The sequence below is a fragment of the Fusarium solani genome (genome assembly GCF_023522795.1).
Source record: "Fusarium solani strain SB1 chromosome Unknown bctg00000003_1, whole genome shotgun sequence".
Lineage (NCBI taxonomy): Eukaryota > Fungi > Ascomycota > Sordariomycetes > Hypocreales > Nectriaceae > Fusarium > Fusarium solani.
Genome location: NW_027072154.1, coordinates 2001935 through 2025401, shown reverse-complemented (window position 1 = coordinate 2025401; position 23467 = coordinate 2001935). Strand labels below are relative to the sequence as shown.

Genomic DNA, 23467 nt, shown 5'->3' with positions numbered 1-23467 from the left:
ACCAAGCGTCCGTTGTATGCCAAGTCGGAAACGCACGACTCTATCGTCAATAAGCTCTGCTGCGCCCGCCTGACTAGACCAAGGCGTCAGCGCCGTTGGGCTGCTTAACCTATCCTGGTAAGCTCCGTTCCAGCCATGACATGGATTCTTTTTGTTATCTTTGAAGATGGAGAGATGAATGTTTGTGCAAGGCAAAAGATGAGATGTATTATTCAAATCATGAAAAATGGTCGTTGTTTGCTTGCCATGAAGGCGTTGATGGCTACGACATCGGTTCCAACCACCATCATCCAGCCAGGCAGCACCTCATGATGCCTCAGATAGCGTCCCTCCGGTCTCGCTGCACAGCCTCAAAACCCACTCGAAACCATGTCACCCTCGAATTCGCCGAGCATTGTCAGCAAGGTCCCTCCCTGCCCTCCTCGATCTCAACATTATCCCTAGCCTCATTGGGCCGCCACAAGGCATGCTATCATGACTCCGTTCTCTCATCTGCAGCTTGGGGCTTCTAGAATCCATGATTCTACATCGACTTGCACGCTCTGGCAGCTCACCACCAAAAGCAAATTGGTACACAGCGTCTTCTGCCGCTTCATGATGCGAATGGTAGTTCCTGGGGCTGCGAGTTGTAATCGCATGGGGCGAACCTCCACCAGTCTTTACGCGTATTCATAAACAGGTACCGCATCACCCACAGGACCAGCCATGGAACAGGCGGGAAACTGCTCCAGACGCCGCCCTCGAAGGTCTTGTCGTGGAGAATTATGGTCAGAGGAAACGTGTTGGTCTAACATTGCAACTGTCAGCTCATTCGTCCAGTGTTTTGAGGGTTGGAGACTTGCCCGAAACTCAGAGTCCTTCATGTCCTTGCTCACAATGGCGTCGACCGTCTTCTTGAACCAGGCTGCCCAGTCGCACTTGTCTTCATGATCTGTCAACTTGACGAGCGATTCAATCTCATGAGCCAGATGCTCCTGCATTACTGGAACAAACGAGTCGATAATGGCCTTTAGCTTCTCTCCGTCATATGTCTCGTTGCCGCTTCGAACTTTGTCGAGATACTCCATGTACTGCGTCAGCCCGTCATGAAACGCATGGTGCTCTGCCACGCTGTCCCCCATCAGGCCCGGCGCCTCTGTGATCTTCTCAATCTCCGGAAACACCATCTTCTCCTCAGTGTCGTGGTGCTCCGACAGCATCACCCCCCATTGGTAGGCAAAGTTGGCAAAGTCGAGCTTGTCCTTGTCTGTCCCTCTGGCCCCGACGTTGACGGCCTGGTTGTAGATTGCGTTGATACCCCGAAGGATGAGGTTGTGGACGAGTGTCATTTCGGCCGCGAGCTTCCTTGCTCCCTGGACCGGCTTTTCTACCTTTTGATGAATTAGCAAGGAAGTTGGCTGTAGGTGTTGAAGTTGCTCACATTATCACCAGATATTGAGGCGCTGATGAGTGGGAATGGGCCGTCAGCCCAAGGTTTAGAACTCATGATGCTCCCGTTTCAATTATCGAAGTGGACTAGAGTATCGTTCAAGACATCCTCTCAGTCTGGGAGCCCTTCCACCAGCTCTTATTTATACTCCATGCCCTTCCCCCCAAGATGTCGCCCGTCAGCCCTATCATGCTAGCGTTACATTGCGTAAACCTGATTGAGCCTTATTAACGAAGGATCCTCATCAATACCCGTGCAGGCGGCTCGAAAATAAGCACCGCGCCGGTACTGGCACCAATATTGTATGGGGAGAGCGGCGGGGATTGCCCACCGTGTCCGACGGACTTTGCTTGTTGCTGACGGTCATGCCTTGACCCATGATGCCGTGGCCCAATCAGCAGTCGCTCATCACTGAAGGGAAAAGTAATCAGGGAACCGAGGTCGATCGATTGGTGGTTGAATACGGCCAAGTCCTTGGATCCAACCTCGACCTTCTAATCTGGGGCATAAAGAGTAAGCAAACCAAGAGACTTGACAGGATTCATTTGTTTCAACTTTGATTCAAGGTATCATTAGCCACAGACAGTTCCGCCCATGCGTGCATGCTATGCTCTGCTATGCTGCTTTTTCCCAAGTCATGATATGATGCCTCCCTCGCCTCAGTACTCCTACTCCATCCCAGCTCCAACAGATTTCAAAAAACGAATCATCCCGTCTGCTTACCTGTGCCATGACGAATCACCACCACCATCGACGCCACAAGTCTCAGTTAACCACTATACATACACTCACCGCCGCGGCTTTCAACCAACCACCGCCTTCATACTCAGACTCTCGAGGAAGCCTCCAAGATCCTCCTTCTTCACCTCCACCACGCAGTGCTCAAAACTGTCGATGCGCACTCGTGTGTTGGTTTCTGATACAACCTCCTGGAACGCGCTGCCAAACTTGTTCAAGCCGTAGCCCTTCTCATGCTCAACATCCTCGTCTTCTGACTCGTCCGAGTCTGAGCTGTCAGAGCCTTCTGATTCTGTCTCCAACTCATCTTCGTCGTCGCCTGCGTCTCGCCGTGCTGCCCGTTTCTCTTCCCGAACCTTCTGTTTAGCAAGTCGCGACTCCTCCTTCTTCTTTAGTTTTGCTTCTCTTTCGGCTTTCCGTTGTTTCGCTGCCTCTCTATCAAGGAACGTCGTGTCTGGGCCACCTCCACCACCGGTTCCCACAACAATGTACACGCCGCGCTTCTCGTTGAGGCTGGCTACAACAAGAGGTGTACCGCGGCCGCCGTGTGATAATTTTCCATGAGCTTCTCTCTCTTGTTCAGCAAGGGCTTCTCCAATCCATAGTGAGAGCTTGGTAAGTGCCGCAGGATGGGTGAAAAGTGATACGTCAGGCCCATCCTTGACAACGCACATGCGAAATGCGCGGAGATGTTTGATCTGTTTCTTGTTGATGAGAGAAGTTCCTGTGCGGTAGATTGCGCGGTGAAGAAATTGGGCAGTGGGAAGGCCACTCTTCAAGGCATCGATGCTGTCATGACTGTTAGGATAAGTTCGTTGGCTTGCGATCATGGTCGACTTACTCCTCAAGGGCATCGTACGCCTCCCAGAATCGCCCAACCCATTCCTCTCCTTGCGCCGCGAATTCGGCTTCCTCTTCGATTTCCTTCCCAACTTGACTTGCTGCTGGCGCATTGTCTGCTGTTTGTGCGTGCTTTCCCACCTCAAGGAGTGCGCCTATAACGACACCGACATCTTGAGCACTTAGCGTTGCCCGCCATCCCCAGCTGCGGACAAAGCCCCAGCCATCTTTGGCGCCTGCGCGATCTTTTCCATCAGTGTCGACCGATGGTACCATCTCATCGAGATTATAGAGTGAGCCATATTTCAAGAGCTTGGCCCTGAGCTCTCGCTTCAGCATCATGTCCATGTGCGTATAGCTCTGTTTGCACTGGGCCAGGCTAACTCCCATCTTAGCAAGCAATTTATGGAGACGTTTGATTCCCGTCTCGCTCCATGTCTTGAGGCGAGAAAAGAGGTAAGGGGAGTGTAGCATGCTGTCATAAAGACTCCAGTGTCGGATGAGTAGGAACCTGGGCTCAGGGGATAGACGAATCCCAGTATCCTCCGGATTTCGCGCTGTGGTAGGGATAACGCCTGTGTTCTCTGCAGCAACACGTCCGTTCGAGATTTCTGGTGGATTTAAACGTCTCACTTCATCACGAAGAAGCTGTCGTATCCTGGCTCCTCGTACTCCTAGCCAGCCCGTAGGACGGCTCCTGTCGCTCTGTCTGATAGGAGCAGCAATTCCTGCCGATGAACGGCCATAGAGCTCCATAGATGTGACACCAACGATTGTAAGCCAGAGCAAATCGTTATCCTCTCTACCAAGTTCAGACGCGAGCGAGTACATCATCGACGACAGTGGCTCCGAGAAAGAGGAGCCAACCTTGTAATAACGGTGGAGAATAGCCTCGTTTTCTTGTCGTATTCGTAGAAGTCGCCTTCGAAGTGTGCGCGCCGACGCAGCTGCTGGTGGTTGCGCTCCGGACGGAGGCTCAACTGGATCGCTTGACAAACCGATTGTGGGATCTTGCAAAGATATAAGGCCTCGAGGCTGAGGGCGTCGCGGTGACTCTGGAATGGGACTTGACTGGAAGGCTGTTAGTCATGACTGCGTAGCAATTGAACCTGGGGCACATACTGAATTGCTCCTCCGCCGTTGCCGAGGCCTGTCATCGTCGCTGAAATCATTATCGGCGTCTGACCAGCTCTTACGCTTCTGCCCGGCATGAACAGGCTCCAAAAGTTGGGCTTCATGCTCGTCGTCGTCTTCGTCGGAATCTCCCAAGTCCTGGTCGTCCTCGTCAATCTCGGGCATATCCACCAGAGCGAGATATGCGTTTCGCTCTGTCTCCATGTCCTCCTCGATATCACCGTCGTCAAAAACCACAATCCCACCCTTGCCTGGTCTAAAACCACGAGTGATCTTGCCGCCATCAACTCCCGGGGGGCTTCTGGATTGGTAAGATGATGAGATCTCGGTTGCGGGATCGAGGGGTAGACCACCAAACACGTTTCCCAGGTTCCACGGCCGGTGAGCATCCATGACCCAGACCTCCACACCACTGTAGGGGGACTCTTCGCCTTCAGGCTCGAGTCCAAGAAGCGGGCCAAGATCAACCATGCCTCCCACGCCCAGGCATACAACCACACCTCCGCTACCGCCCTGGGACTCCATCATGGGCATCACCAGTTCTCGGCCGGCCTTCTCGAGGTCGGTGTACCCGGCCACGGGCTGGATCTTGTGGGGGATGTAGTCATGTTTCAATAGTCTCGTAAGGATCCTGCACGCGCAGAGAGCATCTGGTTCAAGGGCGACTAGGATAAGGACGGGTGGAGAGAGCGGATGCCGAGTTTGTTGGAGGTGAGTGTATAGCTTCGAGATCAATGACCGAGGGAGATACATGGCTGTGAAGTCCTTGGAGCGGTTCGATCGCTATATCCGTATATCGTCGATTTCATGGGGCGCGTGGTCGATTAAGTGACAATAGAAGAAAAGTAGTCAAGGGGTGAAGTCGGCGCGTTGGCGTGGTGTCGCGTAAAGTAGGTGGCTCAGGGCTGGAGGGATAGGCAAGAAGGAAAGTCGACAAAAGAGATAATAATAGAGCTGAGACGATCAACTATCGGCAAAGGAGCCAATGTGATAAGGAAAGTAAACGGTCGAAATGTGCGTATATCTCGAGTCCGGGTTGGTATGGCAGAAGCAATCTAGCGAGTGTCTCGATTGCACATGGGCCACTCCAGCCAAATTGGATGGACGTGTTTTTGGCGACGCGACTTTACACGGTCCGTTAGTGAGCCATGACGCGCCTTCCCTCGTTGACGAATTAGGCGGCGAGGGCTGCCCCTCCTTCCAAAAAGGGATGCAACGGCGGCCGGAAGCGCTGAAGCAAATAAACTTTAGGGGATACGCGGTAAGGGCAAAGTACCTCTAACTCTTAGGAAATACTCCCATTTTGTGACAAAATACCTTACCTACAATATAAGAAAATTCGGGGAAAGACTATAATTATAAGAATGAATATTCTAGAAATGCTCTAGGAATTACTTGAGATTCGTTACGATGAACAGGGCTCGTTTGAGGCAGGCATAAAGTGATGCTTGTACTGATGTCCCTTTTTTTTTTCTTCGACCGCGTGGGGAGTCCAGCCACTAAGAGACGGCAAAATGCCAAAGGAAGTGCATGAACTGGAGGTCAAGCACCTCAAGAGTGCACCTTCCAATCGACAACCTCCTTTTTTGACGCAACTTCTCGAGATTCTTCTTCTCAGACTTCGATTCTACCCCTTCTCAACCCTGCTTGAGCAATTTCACATTCTTCTGTGCCTGAAACATTGTCAGCCGCAGCGCAAGCATACTCAAGCGCCATTGCGGCACGGCAACGTCAAAACGCCAACACTCGGCTCTCCCGAGCTCCCTGTCGCTACAAAGTTCCCAGCATCGAGGCCTGGGCCTGGCCCTAGGTTGATGAATTGCAGGCTTCTCGGGGGCTAGGGATGGCACAAGCCCTTGACTTTCTCAGCCCAGCCTAATTGATGAGGTTGCAACGAGGCTTTGACAGACAACAACAACCACCTGGGCGCCTCTGCCCCTCCCGTCACTAACAGCGCGAGAAACGAGAAACCTCGCTGACCGCTACCAAGCTCATACCGAGGTAGAAACCCTAATCTCCAGGGCCCCCTCGTCCTGCCTATCGATGGACACTCTGTCAAGGTTCATGAATGATCTGACTGCTGGACTTATGGAGCGAAAGGATCAGAGCAAGCATGTAGCTGGTAATCCGCCAGGCGGATTGACACTAACTAATACCTACCCACTGGGATCGCCTCGGCTACGAGCACCGTTACCGACCAGGTGGTTCAGCAACTTTCCAGAGCTTGAAACTCGCATTGGAGTGGCATCTCAACCCCTGAGATCTGCCAGAGGATGAAAGGGCGGACAGGAACCAGGCTCAGCGTTGTGCTGTGCTGTGCTATGGCTAACGAGGCGAAACACGGCAGTTGTGGCATGCCCGGCCCGAACACCCAGGCCTCGCAAGGGTTGCATACGGTTGCAACTGAATGCGGGCTGGGTTGGCTCTGCAGAACCAGCATGGACTGTTAGGCTAATGATTGCAGGAGAAATGCCTCCATAACGCGATGCAGCGCAGCGCAGCGCAGCCATGTCGAGTGTCGTGCAGTCCGAACCAAGAGCGCGCAGATCGGAGCTCATCTGGCGGGGTCCTTTGCACTGTGGTCCACACCGGTACCGGGAATGGCACGCCCATCCCATGCCATCCCATGCCACCAAGGTCAAGCCGAACTGGTGACAAACACCTCCCAGCCTTCGCTTGGTGTGCATGAGTTAGCGGCTCATGAATGAGGGGTCGATCGAGATAATGGCACGATGACTCTGTATCGTCACGGCTCCCTTGGATATTTCAAGTCGCAACGTGTGAGCATGGCTCGACGTGCTCGGACAACCTTTTCCTCGTCTGAAGCAGAAACCGCCCTTTACCCACTCAGAGTTAGAGGGCAGCAGCAGCAGCAAGGTCCTTCATCTCGTCGGCGTGTGTCCATCTATCCATTCCGGTGCATTAGCTGAATGGCACCGTCTCAACTTGGGTCGTTTTGGCCTCACCCTTTGGACCACGTCATAACCAGGTCGCAGCTCGGCCGCTGATCGGTGCACTTTTGTGGTTATCTCACAGGCAGGCTCCTGAAAAGGGTTTCGGCTTGACCCGACGGCTCGGGGCCCTGGGCCGGCTGCTGGGGCTGAAGAAAGCATCCCGTCCCGCAACGGCCACCTTGTTTGTTACCAGACCTCTGGGAGGTTTCCTGGGGCATCCTGCGCCGGCTACCCTCCATCCCGTGCTTCTGGAAACGGTCCCTCGAGACGCCCCCTTCGCATTGGCCAGCACCTCGACACCATTCCCCTCCCCACGGCCCGGTTTGCTGGGTCCTCAAGGGCCCCGTCTTGTGGTGTTGGTCGTGTCCTGCCCTGTCCTGCCCTGCGCAAGTTGAGTTCTCCGTCAGACAACGTCCCGCAGTCCCGCCGTCCTGGGCGCCAGGGCGTGACTTTGGGCTTCATCGGCGTCCCGACTTCCCAGTTCTCCTGGTCCCGTCATATCCCACCCCTCCAAACTTTACCTCCTGGTCTCTCTTCCACCCCCCAGTACCCTTCCCTTGGGATCAGCTCTCTCCGTAGCTGCTATCGGCATATAGCCACGACCCACCGCCCATCCCATCTTACACTTAACGTACTTGGTTAACCTGACCAAGTGTCTGTCTCGCCCCATTTGGTTTGACTCTATCTGTCTTGAGCCTAGCTGTGTGCCCATGTATTCCTGCCGTCGTCCTTGTCTTTTCTCCGCCACAATTGTCTCTTCTCGAGCACATTTCCTCGTTGGGGACTCGGACTCGGAGCAGAGATTCTGCAACCATGGACCGCAACGACCCTGAAGAGGACCCATCATCGGATTATGGAGACTCAATAGAAACATCCGAGTTCACATCAGTCAACACACGAGCGCTTTACTCGTACGAGCACGGAAGGTGTGTCATATTTGCTGAGCTACACTCAATGGCGGGAGACTAACCTACCAGGCGATATCAAGGCTTCCTTCAAGGTCGCTACGGCCTGCCCAATGATGATGCCGAGCAGGTTCGCGAGGGCCTGAAGCATAAGCTGTACTTGGACTACCTCATGGACGGCAAGCTATTCTTAGCTCCAATTGGAGACTATCCGCAAAAGATTGTCGACCTCGGGACTGGCGTTGGGTTGTGGGCGCAAGATAGTCTGTTCCTCCGCACCTCGACGTTACGTTACCGCAGACTGACCCTTTTCTATCCCAGTGGCCGAGAACTTCCCTAGTGCACGTGTCATTGGGACCGACCTGTCACCTATTCAACCGCACTGGACTCCTCCCAACGTGGAGTTTAGGGTCGAGGATCTCGAAGACGAAAACCGCCCATGGACAAGGATCTATGCCGATGCGGATCTAATTCACATTAGAGCTCTGCTGCAAACCCTGCGCAAACCGCGGCAACTCATTCAGAGGTCTTTCGAGTAAGAGTTACAGTTGCGCATGATGGAACAACAGGTGCTAACAATCTGGGTTAGGGAACTGAGGCCCGGAGGCTGGATCGAAATTCACGAGGTCATCTCAAGAGTCTCCTCCGAAGACGGTACAGCCGATGACCATCCCATGAACAAGTTTTACGACCTTGTTGAGGGACACTTTACCGCTATCTACGGATGGAACCTGACCTTTTCCAACCAAATTGCTGAGACGCTGGAGGAGGTTGGCTTCACCAACATCAACACGCGGTGCCAGTCGACCCCCGTTGGACGATGGCACAGCGAAGCAAAGATGCGAGAGATTGGAATCTTTACTCAGAACATCGTCGAGGATTGGATCACCGCAATACTGGGTCGGCCTGATACCATGGGACTTTCGGAAGAAGAGGCGGATGAGCTCGCGCACAGTGTGTTTGAAGCCTTCAGGAACCCCCGCATTCACGCACAACTCAGATGGGTCGATTTCTGGGCACAGAAACCTCTGTCCTAGAAGGGCGCAGAGAGCCAGGCCAGGCCGGCTGGGCGAACAGCCAGCACAGCTCGGTCATCGGGGCGTCAGCCGTTGCTGTGGACCTTGGATAGAGCCTGATCCAACGAGGTTCAGGTCGCATGCCGCATCTGCATGCTCGCGTCTCCGCTAGAGTTGTGCAACATACCTAGCAGAACGCTGAGCCGTTGGTCTTGGCCGCCGGGGCGCCATGGGTGGAGGGTTACTTCGCATGGCGCTCCGACGCAGAAGAAAAGCAACATACGGCAAACATTTCGTCCTCGAAATGACCTATCACATGGACGGCGAGGATCGGCACTCTGCCTCTTGCTATCCAACAGGGGAAGAGCAGCATGAAAGAATGTCTCGCGAACCGGTCGGTCAATGAATGGCTTTGTCAGGCGGTGGAGACTAGGCTGCTGCGAGAGGCAGGGGGCTGGGAACAAGGTATCCGGACCCAGGGATGGAAGGCGAGTCGAGTTAATAGTGAGCCGGGGCGGCACTTGTTCAGGCTGCAAGACGATACCCGTACCGTAGCCATCTTCACACATAATGTCTCAAGGAAGAGAGAGGAATGGGCACATGTTTGCATAGGCGGGATCAAGAAGACTGACTCTTGATTGGAGGGGAAGCAAATACTATGCTATTCGCAATAGACGATTGAGAACATCAGCGGATCGATCTCGTCATGGCTGCATCCATGAGACGTCTGTCTTGTCGCGTCTGCATGTTGGTGCTGACAATTTGGCTTCAGGGTTCTGGCTTCTTGATATTGAGGGCCGTCTCTCACACATATTTAAAGCCTCAGGCCTCGGAACACGTGAATGCCATCAATAGATGCTGTTCTTATTCAAGTAACCTGAGTTGGGTTCTATATACCTATCTACAATAGCAGTGAGAGGAGTGCTCTGCTCCCTATCGCTCCAAACCATACATTACTGGGTGTCCTAAACATCGCAGATGCAGGCGACATGCGTGTCCTGTGCGTCCCTTTACCCCTGCCATCCCGGGTATCCAAAAAGATAAAAATAAAATATGCACAACACAAGTACTCTCGCCTTGATCTCGTTGCCAAAGGTTCCCTCTTCCAGTCGACGCCCACTACAGAGACAACAGCTTCCCCCGCTTGCCCACCGTCTCGACTCCAAAAAAGCAAATAAGGACGCCCCCGTGTATCGTGCCACATCATGCGCAAACAGTTGCCTGTACCATCTAGTTACCGCCAAACATGTTGCCCCCTGGTGGACTTCCCATGCCTCCCATCCCAGGCACACCAGGCATACCTCCCATCCCAGGGCCAGCCATGCCTCCGCCGAACCCCCCGGTAAAGCTTCCAAAGCCACCCATCGGGGGATAGGTTCCTGCGTCGTTGTAACCAGACATGAGGTACGTCCAGTCCATCTCGCCTGGCTCATCGCTTGAGGCGACAGATCCTGAGTTGGCTTGCTGGCCACCAGACATGGAACCAGAGGCGGTCTGGTCGGCGACTGAGTTGAATCCTGCTGAAGACGAAGGCGTCTCGGCTTGTGACCGCGGGACGCCAATCTGAGGCTGTGAGAGTCCTGGGTCAGGACGATTCTCGGCCTTGGCACGACGACGGGCTTCAGCACGCTCTCGCAGAAGCCCGAGGAAGCTGGGCCGTTGGACGGGTTTGCCAGCTGCAATGAGCGCCGCTTCATGTGCGTCCCAGGCTTTGATAAAGTGGCCACCGAATGCAATGTGCATGGGACTATGGTAGTTGTTGAGCAAGCCGCGCAGCTGGTGGTTCTTGGAGATGGCGTCCCAGGCACGCTCTACCATGGGGCCGGAGACTCGATGACGCAGCTCCTGCACGAGAAACATGTATGCCGGGAAGGGAAAGTGGTGCATCGAGTACCACTTGAATGGTCGCAGGGACTCGGATGATTGGACAACATTGTCGTACTCGATCATCTGCGTGGCCTGGAGGAAGAGGTTGTCTCGCTCAATCTCCTTAAGCGGTACATGATCGGCATTGTGCATACGGACAAGAAAGCTGAGGATGCGCATCTTGCAGAGGGCCTGACGGGTCATGGTGAGAGTGAAGAAGTGCAGGGGAATCTTGGGGTCACATTGGCTGAGATATGTGCCCTCAATATGTGCGCAGTAGCCTTCAAGGGAATAGGAGGGCCCGTCCTGGCCAGCAAGACGGATGGTTGCTGTTGATCGAAAGCCAGGTGTGGCCGCCGGGCTTTTGTCTGGATTGTTCAACTTGTAGCTGTCGCGATTACTGTCACTCGAGACAGCCATGGCAAGCTCAACGCGTGTGAGGGCAAAAAGCATCTCGGTTGGTCCCGTGTGCGGTGTTGGCATCTCTTTGCCATCAACGTGCAAGTCTGAATCGTTGACATTCAGGGGTAGTTTGCAGTCACCACCGCTGGAAAGGGCCGTGACGGTTGATCCAGACATTTCTCCCAGTCGACGGTCATACCCAACGAGGGTCCACCACAGTCGACGACGCTGTTCGACCTCGAATGGCGGGAGACCAAACTGGCCCGGGTCCCGGTGAAGGCCCATCCGCTGAGCTATACGGACAGCAAGCCCAATAAGACAAAAGACTTGTCGAGGGTCGACGAACCACCGAACAGCGAACTAGAGATTGTTACTACAAGAGCTTCATGACTTGTCCTGGATATACTCACGAGGTAGAGGATATATGCTTGTAGGAGAATGGGGTCATTAACGCGCATGAAGCCAGCCTTGGCGAGAGCTTGCTGTGTGCCAGAATGATATCTCGCCAGCAGTTCTTTCTTGGACTCGTTGAAACGCTTATAAACGTCGGCGTCCTCGAGAGACGTGATGGCCATGAAGTAAATGGAAAACATGAGAGCTTCGATATTACTTGGTGCATTTGCAATGTCAGAGCTCGCCTCGATGATCTGTGCCTGCACCGTAGGGATGTGTGTAATCTTTAGTAAAGGGTTAATGTTTTCAATGTAGATCTGCCAGAGCTGAAAGATGTGAATGGTAGAAGGATGAAGTTGGGTGATGGGGCCAAGGGGGCCGCCGATGATAAAGGGGAAGCCATCAGTCGCAAACATGCGGTCAAAGGCACGGTGAATGGTAGAGCCAACTTCAGGCTCGTCTTCTGAAGAGTCTTGAAGCATATGTTCACTTGCTCGAAACTATAACATGGATCAGTATGAGGAGAAAGAGGGGACTGATGTGTCTCAGGGGCGTACCTCTTTATGCAGCGAGAACCATGTTCCACCGCCGGTTCTGTGACAGGGTCAACATAACTGAAAGTAGGCAAGGTGAAGGTGCACTCACTTTTCTACTTGAGAGGCAGCGGGCGAGGAGCTAGCCTCGGGTGACGTCTTGAGGCCTTCAAAATCGTTCTCCAACTCATCAACATCATCGCCTGGTGGTCCATCGGGTCTTAACTCATGGCCGATAGCATCAACCTTGACACCATGCTCAGCCAGAAGACTTTCGTACTTCTTGAGGCGGTCAATCAAGTCTTTCTCTTGGAGACGCTTCTTCCGGCGTCGGGGAGGTTGAGGAGGAATGACACGGCACTCAACCTTGGCCTTGACGCAGTTGGCACAGGGCTTGTTCTTGTCGCAGCGAACCTTGCGCTGCTGACAGAGTACACAGCTGGTGCCCCGGGTCAGCTTGACAGCTGCAGGGTCGAAAGGCGGCTGCTGCTGCGGGGCAGAGCCCGGCACACCGGGGACGCCATCGGGGTAGGGCATCTTGAAGAGTGACGGGACGGAGCAGGGAGGTTCGGGGGGCTGAACCGGAGAAGTGGACCAGGGCTTCGGCGGAGGTTAGCCAAGTCCAGTACTACCCGTCCGTGTGTCGGTGGCGCGGGAGGGTCCCCCCTTTGGTGGTGTGCGTCGAAGGGGAGCAGGGAGGATGGGGCCTGCTTGGATGGGTCAAGTCAAGTTCTTTGCCCAGCCAGCGGGTAGGGCTGAGATTGACGGGGGACCAACGAGTTGCGGCCGGTGACAGGCCCAGAAAGGCGGTGATGGTCCAGGGGGGATGTAGGGCTGTTTCTGATCTCGGGCCCGAGCGAGCAGCGAAAGAGTATCTCTTTGCTTGGCGCCTCTCTCACGATGGACGATGGACGGTCTGCTCGGGGTCTGATTGGGCCCGGTCTTCGGGTTGCGCAGAGGGGGAAAGTGCCCTGCCCAGCACAGCAGATAGTGCCCTGCAGGAGTCAATGTGACGGCTCAGGGCCTGTTCATGTATGTAATGAGTGGTCCTCGGGTACGAGAGGCTCGCCGAAGCAAGAGGCGACAATGTCAGAGTTGAGGGCGAGTTTATACCCGTCGGTCCCGAAGAGGGGACGAGCTCTTGGCGGTTTCGAGACGTGGGTGTCCCAATTGGGATTAGTTCCTCTTCCCGGATCCGACCTTGAAGCTCCCTCGCCGTTCGGACAACTTCAAGACGGGTTTTTTTATTAGAGCCTCGAACCAGGACGCGTACTATTGCATACGAATTTCATTAGGCTCGGTTATTAGTTTGATCCATTTTCGCATTTTTCGCATATTTGTTCAAGTCAGCCGGTCATTGATTCTCCCGATGGCAGAATATATATATCTTGGCCTTGGACGCCAAGAGGCATCAATAAGTCGACACTTGAGTATCTCTTGGCAACCATCTCTTTTTCAAACAAGAGAATCTTCTCTTGAAAATTTATCTTAATGAGTACTTCTTATTAATATCTTGATACTTGATCACCAAACCTTTCCTGTCAACTCGCCATGTCACCTCTTGACACTTCACCCCAACCCGATCGCCAACGAGATCGAAAGTCTACAAACTCACTATCCTCCACCGAAACACACACCATCGCCGAAAATATCAACGGACAGTCCTCCGAGAAGCAAGACGAGTCTCGACAATGTCAGATTCAGCAAAAACAACCCTCAGATGAGCCCGAGGTGGAAACACCAAGGCCCCAAGGCCCAGCCTTCCAGCAAGAAGCCATGGAAAACTACAAACCAAAGACGCTCAAGTTCTGGCTCATCATTGCCTCCGTCTTTGCAGCCATGTTCCTCGTCGCTCTCGACCGGACCATCATTGCCACCGCCATTCCCATGATCACAAACGAGTTTGACAGTCTGGGCGACATTGGCTGGTACGGCTCGGCGTACATGCTCACCACTGCTGCGTTTCAGCTCATCTTTGGCCGTATCTATCGCTTCTACGATCTACGAATGACCTTTTTGGGATGTATTCTCTTGTTCGAAGTTGGCTCTGCTGTTTGCGGAGCTGCGCCTAGTTCTGTGGCATTCATCATTGGGAGGGCGATTGCTGGTATTGGCTCTGCTGGTATCATGACAGGCTCGATGATGGCAATTATCCCCATGGTCCCTCTCCATAAACGACCAATGTTTCAATGTATGTTCTTTATACCTCATTTTACAAATATGTCAACCTCGCTAACTCTTACAGCCATGTTCGGAATGGTATTCGGCATCTCGTCCGTCGCTGGCCCCCTTATCGGTGGAGCTTTTGCTGGACGAGCCACTTGGAGATGGTGCTTCTACATGAACCTCCCCATCGGCGCAGTCGCCTCGGTCTTTCTTCTCTTCTTCCTCAAGGTCTCGAAGCAAAAGCACGAGTCCGTGCCCATCTCGAAGCACATCACCCGTCTCGACCCCCTGGGCACCTTCTTCTTTGTCCCGTCCATGATCTGCCTCATCCTGGCGCTTCAGTGGGGTGGCTCGACGTATTCGTGGAGTAACTGGCGGTTGATTCTTCTGTTCATCCTCTTTGGTCTTACAGCCGTTGCGTTTGCCGTTGTGCAGGTCATGATGCCGGATACGGCAACTATCCCGGTCAAGGTTATCAAGCAGCGAACCATGTTGGCGTGCGCGTGGGTCATGTTCTTCATCGGAGGTGCCATGATGCTGGCCGTCTACTACATTCCTCTTTGGTGTATGTACTCCTCACTATACTCTTACGAGTGGTCACTAACACGCTTGCAGTCCAAGCAACAAAGGGCGTCGACCCTGTCAAGTCCGGAATCTACACCATCCCACTCGTCCTCAGTCTCGTTGTTGCGAGCATCTTATCCGCTGCCTTTACCCAACGTATCGGATACTACGTGCCTTCCATGATCGTCTGCCCCTGCATCATGGCCGTTGGCGAAGGACTCTTGACCACTCTGACCCCCAGTACCGGCTCCTCGCATTGGATAGCCTATCAGTTCCTCGTCGGCTTCGGCGTCGGCCTCGGTATGCAGACGGCCGGCCTCGCCATCCAGGCCACCCTCCCCAAGGAGCACATCCCTACGGGCATCTCCATCACGTTTTTCATGCAACAGCTCGGCGGAGCCATCTTCGTGTCGGTTGGCCAGACGATCCTCAGTGGGCGCCTCGTGGACCGTCTATCCGACATTCCGGGCCTCGACGCAAAGGCCGTCGTCAACACGGGCGCTACGGATCTTCACGACGTTGTGCCGGCCAAGTACATGGGTCAGGTCCTGAGCGCTTACAACTACGCCATCACTAGAATCTTCTTTGCAGCTGTGGCGCTTTCCATTGTTCAACTGCTCTGCGCACTCTGCGTGGAGTGGAAGAGCATCAAGCAGGGGAAGCAAGGTCCTGGAGAAGACAAGCCTCGGGAGGAGCAGCAAAAGTCGGAGGAGTCATGATGAGCACACCAAGGTGCCATATCTGGAGTTCTGGAGTTTGTTAACATGATGCCAAGGAAAGATATATCCCCCCTCTACGCCTGTTATGGTTAGACAAGCATGTAGCTTAAATGTCCTGCCTTGGATTAAATAGACCATTCCCACTCAGACCGCGCCATCATGTCCGTGTTTCTCGTGAGGATTAGCCCCGTCATGACTCGAAATCAAGAGCATTCCCGTACACCGTCGATTGCCCACCGCCTCGACGCTTCGTCCTTCCCGCCCCCCTCAATCTCGTTTGCGCCGTCCAATTTGACTTTGCCGGTTGCAACCGTGAGGCGTAGTATGGCGGTGAGGGTGCTCTGTGCCATGATAATCATGCGACACTCAATCACCGGCTTTTGAGCAGGGGTTCCCCCAATTGTTTGGGAATTTGTTGGGCGAGAAGGAGGCTTTCTTGGATTCATTGAAATTCAGCCTGTTTCCCTTTTGACGCCTTGACCTGACTCGTTTTCAAGCTGAGCTCTTCGATGGGTGCTACTACATACGGACAAGCCGGCCACAGCCAAGTCGCCCACAACCTCGACCACCACTACCACTATCCATGATCCACAAACTACCTCTCTATACATCTACACAACCTTAATACCTTCTCGAACACCTGATCCAAGCTTTTCGAGCGCTTCCAGAATGTGCATGAGCATCAAGACAACCATGGCCTGCGGCCACACCTTTACAAACTACGCCACAACCTGCTGCACCGCGTCCGCCTCGCGGCCTTGCACCCCCGACGTCAAGGTTCAGTACCTCGACGACACGTGCGCGGCATGTGATCCCGAAGCCCGGCGCCGCCGCGTGAGGCTGGACTACGAGTCCCGTCACGCCGAGCTCATGGCGCTCTACATTGCGGCCAAGCGGTCGGGCGACGGGGACGCCATGGCCCGGGTCGAGCAGCTCGTCATGGAGAACGCAAGGACCACCATGGAGCGCAACTTTGAGATCAGCCCTTCGAGGAGGGACGAGAGCGTCATGTGGTGGGAGATGGACAGTGAATGAGCATATGGAATAACGAGTAATGAGATATGAAGAATGCCTTATGAAGAACAGGAGTTTGTTGGTATAGGAAAGGCTTTGCTTGTTTGTAATATTAATTAGGAGAATCTGGTGCGTATGCCGTATCCTACTTGTACATGTACCATTAATACATCGTTACCCCGAACCCTTATCCTCCTTTGGATATCCCCAGTCTAATAAGTGATGCTGCTTCTCCGTGATCCTGATCCCTCCGCTCTATAAGTTGTTGACCCAACACCAACAAGTAAAACAAGACGCTAGAAAAGTAAAGTCGAGGGCTCGTAACTCAAATCCCTGGTAACCAACCCCCATCAAAACCGGTGTACTTCGTAACTCGCGTGAAGAAACAAACAAATGGGAATCATTCTGAGTCTAGAATGCTGAGAACAAGTCTGCCCCCTTCGCCGTCGAGGGTGGTGGTGCGTGTGGTATCGGTATCCCATCTTTTTTATAAAAAACAATTCCGTCCCGTGCCGTGCCATATTGAAAATTGGAAATCCAGAAAAGGGGGTTTCGTCAATGTGATCTTGGTGAAGGAGGTTGAGGTGATCTTGATCGAACTGTGGGACGATCGTATTGTACACTCTTGAATGCTGGTAGAAGAGTGTCCAGGCGGAGCTGAGGATGTACTGCGGGATAGTCCAACTCGATGGAGCCGGTAGAAGTGGCTGTGGTTGCTGAAGTATCGGAGCCAAACGAGGTTGCCTGCTTGTACTTCTTGCTAGGTACTGGCGACGCACTGTCGATGCTGTCGTCGTGGTGACGCTTGCCGCTATGAGAATCCATGATATGATTTGATTGTGTATGTCCAAGGCGAGGTTGGTGTGACAAGGGATGGATGTCGTCGAGGTGGGTAGGCAAGGCTGTCCACCTTTAAAAGGTAACAGGGTCCCGAGGGAACAAGGAGTTCTTGCTAGGCGATCTCGAGATGAGACTCGACTGAGACGAATCTCCCAGCTGGTGCCCCTCAGTCTTGCCAAGTTCTCCAAGAGTCGAGGAAGATGGGAGGTAGATAAGAGAGAGACTATTTGAGATCAGATGAGTTGGAGATTTGCCGAGAGTATCCTGGATTCTCCCAGCCAGTTAGGGTCGTCCAAAGGGGGGCACAGGTAGAAGACGGCCAAGAGCGAAAGGGGATATGAAGTGAAGTGTAAAAAAAGATGCGAGCCTCTATGCACAGCAGAGTCTGCAAAAGAAATAAGAGAAGAAAAAAAGAGAGGGCGAGAACGAGGGCAACCAAGCATGGATAAAGAAGGAAAAAGGAAATAAAGAAAAACTGCTGGGGGACCTACTTTGAGGTGGAGATTCTCAAAGGAGATGCTTGTTGCCAAAGCTTCTTGCAGTAGTAGCAGCCGCTGGACAACGCAAAAAAGGTTTTATGTACACAGTTACACCGGGAGACAGAGAATCGGCGAGAGAAGAGCCGTGCCGAGGCCGGTGTGGGCATTGATGGGCGAAGTCAAAGAAGGAGGCTTCTTTTGTCGTCGAGTGTCCGAGGGAGACGTGCAGCCATGACGGACGGACGAACAAAGCAAAAGATGCGTCCGTCTGTCAATGCCTGGCTTGCGCTGCCTGACTCCTGATGGATAAGGATGGATGCCAGTCAGTCACTTCAAAGCAGCAGGGGTCATTGTCCCCCTAGGCTTTCGGTCGAATAGGCGACAACGAGTGACGGCAGAGCAGACGCCGACACGGCCCAGGTCGTCTCTGAAAAGAGAGAAGGAACCAGCGTCAGTTTGATCACCCTCTTGATGGTGTAAATTCAGGGTCTCATGCAAGTCGAGCTGAATTGAAATTGAGTCGAAATTGCCATCCATGGGGGAAACATGAGAGAGCCCAGCAAGCTTAGTCATGTTCCGCTCCACCCACTGGCTGGAATGGAATGGACCGCGCTGGAGCTGGGCCAACAACGTCAACGCCGGGCAACCCCACATTCTCGCGGAGACACCACCCACGTCCGGAGCCGCACACGGTCAGTGACCAACCAACTTTACCTGAAGCCGACTAACGCGGGGCAATCGTTTGTTTCACACGCTGTCTGCCTACAGTTGCAGCTCACTTCGACTTCACATCAACCAGCTACAGCTCCTTCTTGATCAGCATCATGGCTGCCGCAACGCCAAACCCCCTCCTCTCCAACCAAAAGAGCTCCGAGCTCCAGGCCATCCTCCATCCTCTCGTTCTCTTGACCATCTCCGACTACATCACACGGCACACCCTTCGACAGCAGACCGGGCCTATCGTGGGAGCGCTACTGGGACAGCAAAATGGTCGCGAGATCACCATCGAGCATGCTTTTGAAGCACACACCATGGAAGCCCCCAACACACAGGGCGGTTACCTTCTCAACGCCGAAAAGTTCAGCGCACGCCTAGAGCAGAGTCAGCAACCCCTACAACCCACCGTGGGCTTCATTCTCTAACACCTCGTCAGTGATCACCGTCCACAAGGACAGGCAGCTCGATTTTGTTGGCTGGTACACCCTCCTCCCCTCCTCCGGTCCAACCCCGACAATCCTCCCCATCCACAACCAGATCCTCGAGGGCTGGAACGAGTCGGCCGTGCTCCTAGGCTTCCACCCCGAACAGGTTCTCGATCACTCCGTCGGCGGCAGACTCCCCTTGACAATCTACGAGAGCAACTACGAGGTCGACGACCCCCGCGCCGATAACAACGATGGCGAGGACAAGAAGATGGACGACGGCGAGCCCACCCTCAAGCTCAAGTTCCGCGAGTTGCCCTACTCGGTCGAGACCGACGAGACCGAGATGATCAGCATGAACTACGTCGCCGGCTCAGGCGGCAACGCCGCCGCAGCCGCCCCCAAGGAGGAGAAGCCCTCGCTGTCGGTCGAGTCCAACGGCAAGGGCAAGCGCCGCCTAGTCGAGAGCCAGGACGAGGAGCGCAAGCCGGAGGATGACGCCGCCGCTCTCACGCCAGAGGAGGACGAGATGATTGCCGCCCTCACCGCCAAAGCCAACGCCATCAAGATGCTCCAGTCCCGCATCAACCTCCTCACCACCTACCTCGAGCGTCTACCACCCTCATACGTAAACGGTGACGCAGCTGACGCCGGGAGCATGGACGCCGACTACACAACCCCTTCGACTACTGTACTACGCCAGATCCAGGCCCTCGTCAGCCGTCTAGACCTGGTCATACCCTCGGACGAAGCCTCGTTCGAGCGAGAGATGCTTCATGAGGCCAACGACGTCAACCTTGTCGGTCTCCTCAACGGCATTATGCAAAGCGTCAACCAGGCCCGCGATGTGGGCAAGAAGTTCAACGTGGTCGAGATGTCCAAGGCTACCAGCCGCCGTGGTGGCAACCCAGATTATTCTGTCGACCCAGCTACCTTCAACATCAGGGGTGCGGGCGATATCCTCATCTGATAGGGCTGGCCGCCGACGGATTACCAGAGAACTCGAGGGAAATGGCGAATATCAGAGCTCTCTACCATAGTGAGCTCATCCATAAACATTTCAGCCTGGCGTTAGGTGTTAGGGTAGATGAAGAACAAATGACGGTGCATTATAGAAGACTGTCTTACGAGTACGAACAATATCACGGATGTCAGCACATGCCTGCATAACTATTCTCGAATCCCCGATGGCGACTCTACGCTGCGTTTATGATTTGAAGCTTCAAGGAAATGCATACGATAATATCCTATTCCGTCTATTGCTGATATAAATTTTTTAACTTTTTGTTGAAACCCATCCGGAGTAGCAGTCTAAACTTTTCCGCCAATAAGCCCAACTTTTTATTCTTTAACAAAACCAAAATAACAAATCCCAACATCAAAGACAAATAGTTCCCCCATATTTTGAAACCCAAATCCCGCCTTCGGAAATTCATAAAAAAAGATGGCACCAGAATACATGGCACCTGGATATCTCTGTCTATCAGTCATAACGCATTCAACCAAGTAACTCAAGAGTTTCAGGCCTCAATCACAATCTTCAAGACCAGGTTGCCCTCGTCGTCGCTGGTGCGGGTCGCCAGCTCAAAGGCACCCTGCGCCTTGTCGAGTCCCTTGAAACGGTGCGTCACCATCTCATCCAGGGATGGCAGCCCAAAGCCGGGGCCGCCTCTGGCTTGGGAGCAGAGGAGTCGGATGCCGGTAGGGTAAGTGTTGGAGTAGCGGAAGATGCCCAAGATGTCAATCTCGCGAAGGTGGGCCACAGACAAGGGGAGTGTCTGGATGGGTGTTCCCATGCCCACCATGATAACCTTGCCGCCAGCCTTGGTTGCATACAGGCTGGTGTGCATGCAGACTTCCTTTCCAGTGCATTCAAAGGTCACATCCACGCCGTCCTCGTCCTCCTCGAGCACAAAGGCGCCCGCAGGATTCGAGGAAGCAAGGATATCTTCAGCCAATGACCTGGCTCCATCGAATCGGCTCGCAGCAGAGAAGGTGCTCGCCGGGGTCATGGCACCAGTCTCAGGGGTGGAGACTCCAGAGGAGACGTTAGACGCGTTCAGCCGTGATCGTGGGGTCACATATCCATGTGTCGCGAATCCTCGACTGACAGCATAGTTGACCCGTCCTGCGTCAATGTCGGTAATCGTGACAGAGGTGCAGCCCGATTGGCGGGCCATGGCAGCAGTCAACAGGCCAACGGTGCCAGCTCCAATTACCAGAGCAGTGGAGCCAGGCTCCGGTTTGGCACGGTTGACCGCATGAATAGCAACGGACAAGGGTTCAAGAAGCGCAGCCGCCTCATACGAGACATTGTCGGGAAGCCTGCAGAGTATAGCTGTTAGGGAGGGTCTGGAGAACGTGAGAGCAGAACTTACTTGTGGCACCAGACGGCAGGGTGGTTGATCCTCTCTTGAAGAGTACCTTGGTAGTGAGGGTAGCTCTTGGCGCTACTCCTGAAGCGCATCTTCTTGCAGAGGTTGTATCTGCCCTTCCGGCAGATCCCGCATTGACCGCAGGCAACACCAACCTCGAGAGCAACTCTATCACCCAGCTGGAAGCCAGTCACCTGGGGTCCAATGGCAACAACTTCACCAGACGACTCATGGCCCAGGGAGAGTGGGTGGCAGGCACAGAGATCGCCATTGGCAAACTTCTTGTAGTATGAAACATCTGATCCACAAATGCCAGTGGCCTTGATGGCAACCTGCAGCTCGCCAACCCCGGGAGCCTCGATCGTCCTCGTTTCCTAGCGTGGTATACCAGTTAGCCGGGTGTCGGATAGGGCTGAGACCACGATGCTCGTGTCACCTGGTTGGAAGCACTTACCAATCGCAGATCGCGGGGACCATGCAAGACAGAGGCACTGATCTTTGATGGCTTCGAGGGACAGACGGGTAGATGCATTGGCGCAATCTCTCCTGTAGCAGCTGGGGCCATGGCTAACGAGAATAATGCTCGAAGCGTGGGATGAGGGTGGGATGTTGGAGAGAATGGAGACTTGAAGTCGGTCGATGGCTTGGCCGGTTGCCTCTTGGGGCAATTACAGTCAACGGGATTGGCTGGTGGAGGGAGCAGAGCGTGGGAGCAGTCCGGTGCGTGGGGGTTGTGGTCCGGGATAGTTCCTGGAGGCGCTTCAAGTGCCAAAAGCAGGTTGGGATTAAAGAAATAAGGTATGAAACGTGGGATATGGAACCAGTTCGACGTGGGATGTTTGAGCTAAGGACAACAGATGAAGAAGACCTGAGGATTTATCTCTCTTCGGGCAGAGGGAGATAGAGGCAAATAAGAAGGGACCCCACCCCTTAAGTAGGTAACAATCCTCGCCAGCATCCTCCGGAGTCCTCGTCCAGAGGAGTCCGATTCGAGGGCAAGAATGAAAGGCAGGGCGTGTGCTCATCAGCAATTACCCAACGCCAAGGTGGCCCGGCGCCTCGAGGCGTTGAGCTGGTTGACGGGACGTGACCCAGTCAGGGAACAACGAGCTATCTCCGGGGGACAAGGAGTCTTCCGCTAGGCATTGCCATCTCGCCAACTAGCTGCAGGGCCGGACGAGATGGCAATGGCGTGGAGGGGCGGCCCCTGGTGAGCGAGATGGTGCGCCGTGTACCTGGGCCGAGGCCGGACCATGAGGGCAGTCTTGGTGGATGTTGCGAACGGGTTTGTTTCGAGGACGGGCGTCTTGCATGCACAGATGGGGCGTCACCCAAGGCCTAATGCTTGGTCGCGGGGCGCGCTATCAAGGGTATATTAGCGGCGTCAAGGGTCCTAGCAGATGGAAAACCTGTCACTGGTCCCCAGCATGGCGTCAATGCTTTGAAGGATACGACCATCGTTTTGCTGGAGGAGGGGTGGTGCCAGGAGCCGCGCGCTGTCCTTTGTTACGACTCCAGCATGTTGTTCAACACCTTGACGATGCCAACTACGACTGGTGCCCGCTCTAAGGAGGAAACAAGATCATCAATTGCGACGACAAGCCTACTGCGGTATATGGTGTTGCATCTTTCTGTGACGGAGGGCGGCCAGATGGACCGTAGCCATGCACAGCTAGACGGAGGGTGCCCCCCTAAATCCACCCGAGATCGCGGTGAGGGCACGATAGGGCGTATGTCGTCGTGCGTAGCACGGGCAGAACAACTCGCCAGCGTCTCTGACAGACCAGGGCCTGCTCAACGCCCGGCCTAATGCCCCGGCAGCCCGGAGGGCCGAGGAAAGAGTGACGATGTGCCAGTGGAACGACAAGGCCAAGAAGCCAAGGCAAAGAGCGGTCTCGGGGCCGTTAGCTCGAGCATTGAGACACAGCTCTACCAAGCTTGACGGCAATTGACTCATG

General features: G+C 54.1%; 9 protein-coding genes across 9 annotated transcripts; 4 read left to right on the top strand and 5 right to left on the bottom strand.

Moving 5' to 3' along the window:
- Positions 1–659: 659 nt before the first annotated feature.
- Positions 660–1486, bottom strand: MRS44_006197 (uncharacterized protein; the record flags this gene model as incomplete). The annotated part of the gene is made up of 2 exons (XM_065621680.1): positions 660–1370; positions 1421–1486. The coding sequence occupies 2 exons, from the start codon at positions 1484–1486 to the stop codon at positions 660–662; spliced, it is 777 nt and encodes a 258-aa protein (XP_065477752.1).
- A 746-nt stretch (positions 1487–2232) lies between these two features.
- On the bottom strand, positions 2233–4894 carry MRS44_006196 (uncharacterized protein; the record flags this gene model as incomplete). The annotated part of the gene is made up of 3 exons (XM_065621679.1): positions 2233–2965; positions 3009–4078; positions 4130–4894. The coding sequence occupies 3 exons, from the start codon at positions 4892–4894 to the stop codon at positions 2233–2235; spliced, it is 2568 nt and encodes an 855-aa protein (XP_065477751.1).
- A 3014-nt stretch (positions 4895–7908) lies between these two features.
- Positions 7909–9037, top strand: MRS44_006195 (uncharacterized protein; the record flags this gene model as incomplete). Its single annotated transcript, XM_046268568.2, has 4 exons — positions 7909–8021; positions 8073–8263; positions 8322–8535; positions 8590–9037. 4 exons carry the CDS (start codon positions 7909–7911, stop codon positions 9035–9037), a joined length of 966 nt encoding a protein of 321 aa, XP_046140225.1.
- Positions 9038–10246: 1209 nt separating this feature from the next.
- Positions 10247–12747, bottom strand: MRS44_006194 (uncharacterized protein; the record flags this gene model as incomplete). Its single annotated transcript, XM_046268566.2, has 4 exons — positions 10247–11644; positions 11695–12177; positions 12235–12271; positions 12323–12747. The coding sequence occupies 4 exons, from the start codon at positions 12745–12747 to the stop codon at positions 10247–10249; spliced, it is 2343 nt and encodes a 780-aa protein (XP_046140226.1).
- Positions 12748–13761: 1014 nt separating this feature from the next.
- MRS44_006193 (uncharacterized protein) lies at positions 13762–15659 on the top strand (the record flags this gene model as incomplete). The annotated part of the gene is made up of 3 exons (XM_046279284.2): positions 13762–14401; positions 14456–14941; positions 14992–15659. 3 exons carry the CDS (start codon positions 13762–13764, stop codon positions 15657–15659), a joined length of 1794 nt encoding a protein of 597 aa, XP_046140227.2.
- A 669-nt stretch (positions 15660–16328) lies between these two features.
- On the top strand, positions 16329–16694 carry MRS44_006192 (uncharacterized protein; the record flags this gene model as incomplete). Its single annotated transcript, XM_046273368.2, has 1 exon — positions 16329–16694. The coding sequence occupies one exon, from the start codon at positions 16329–16331 to the stop codon at positions 16692–16694; it is 366 nt and encodes a 121-aa protein (XP_046140228.2).
- A 534-nt stretch (positions 16695–17228) lies between these two features.
- Positions 17229–17498, bottom strand: MRS44_006191 (uncharacterized protein; the record flags this gene model as incomplete). Its single annotated transcript, XM_065621678.1, has 1 exon — positions 17229–17498. The coding sequence occupies one exon, from the start codon at positions 17496–17498 to the stop codon at positions 17229–17231; it is 270 nt and encodes an 89-aa protein (XP_065477750.1).
- Positions 17499–18563: 1065 nt separating this feature from the next.
- Positions 18564–20104, top strand: MRS44_006190 (uncharacterized protein; the record flags this gene model as incomplete). Its single annotated transcript, XM_065621677.1, has 3 exons — positions 18564–18684; positions 18767–19093; positions 19146–20104. The coding sequence occupies 3 exons, from the start codon at positions 18564–18566 to the stop codon at positions 20102–20104; spliced, it is 1407 nt and encodes a 468-aa protein (XP_065477749.1).
- A 550-nt stretch (positions 20105–20654) lies between these two features.
- MRS44_006189 (uncharacterized protein) lies at positions 20655–22074 on the bottom strand (the record flags this gene model as incomplete). Its single annotated transcript, XM_046268576.2, has 3 exons — positions 20655–21459; positions 21513–21883; positions 21964–22074. The coding sequence occupies 3 exons, from the start codon at positions 22072–22074 to the stop codon at positions 20655–20657; spliced, it is 1287 nt and encodes a 428-aa protein (XP_046140230.2).
- Positions 22075–23467: the final 1393 nt, after the last annotated feature.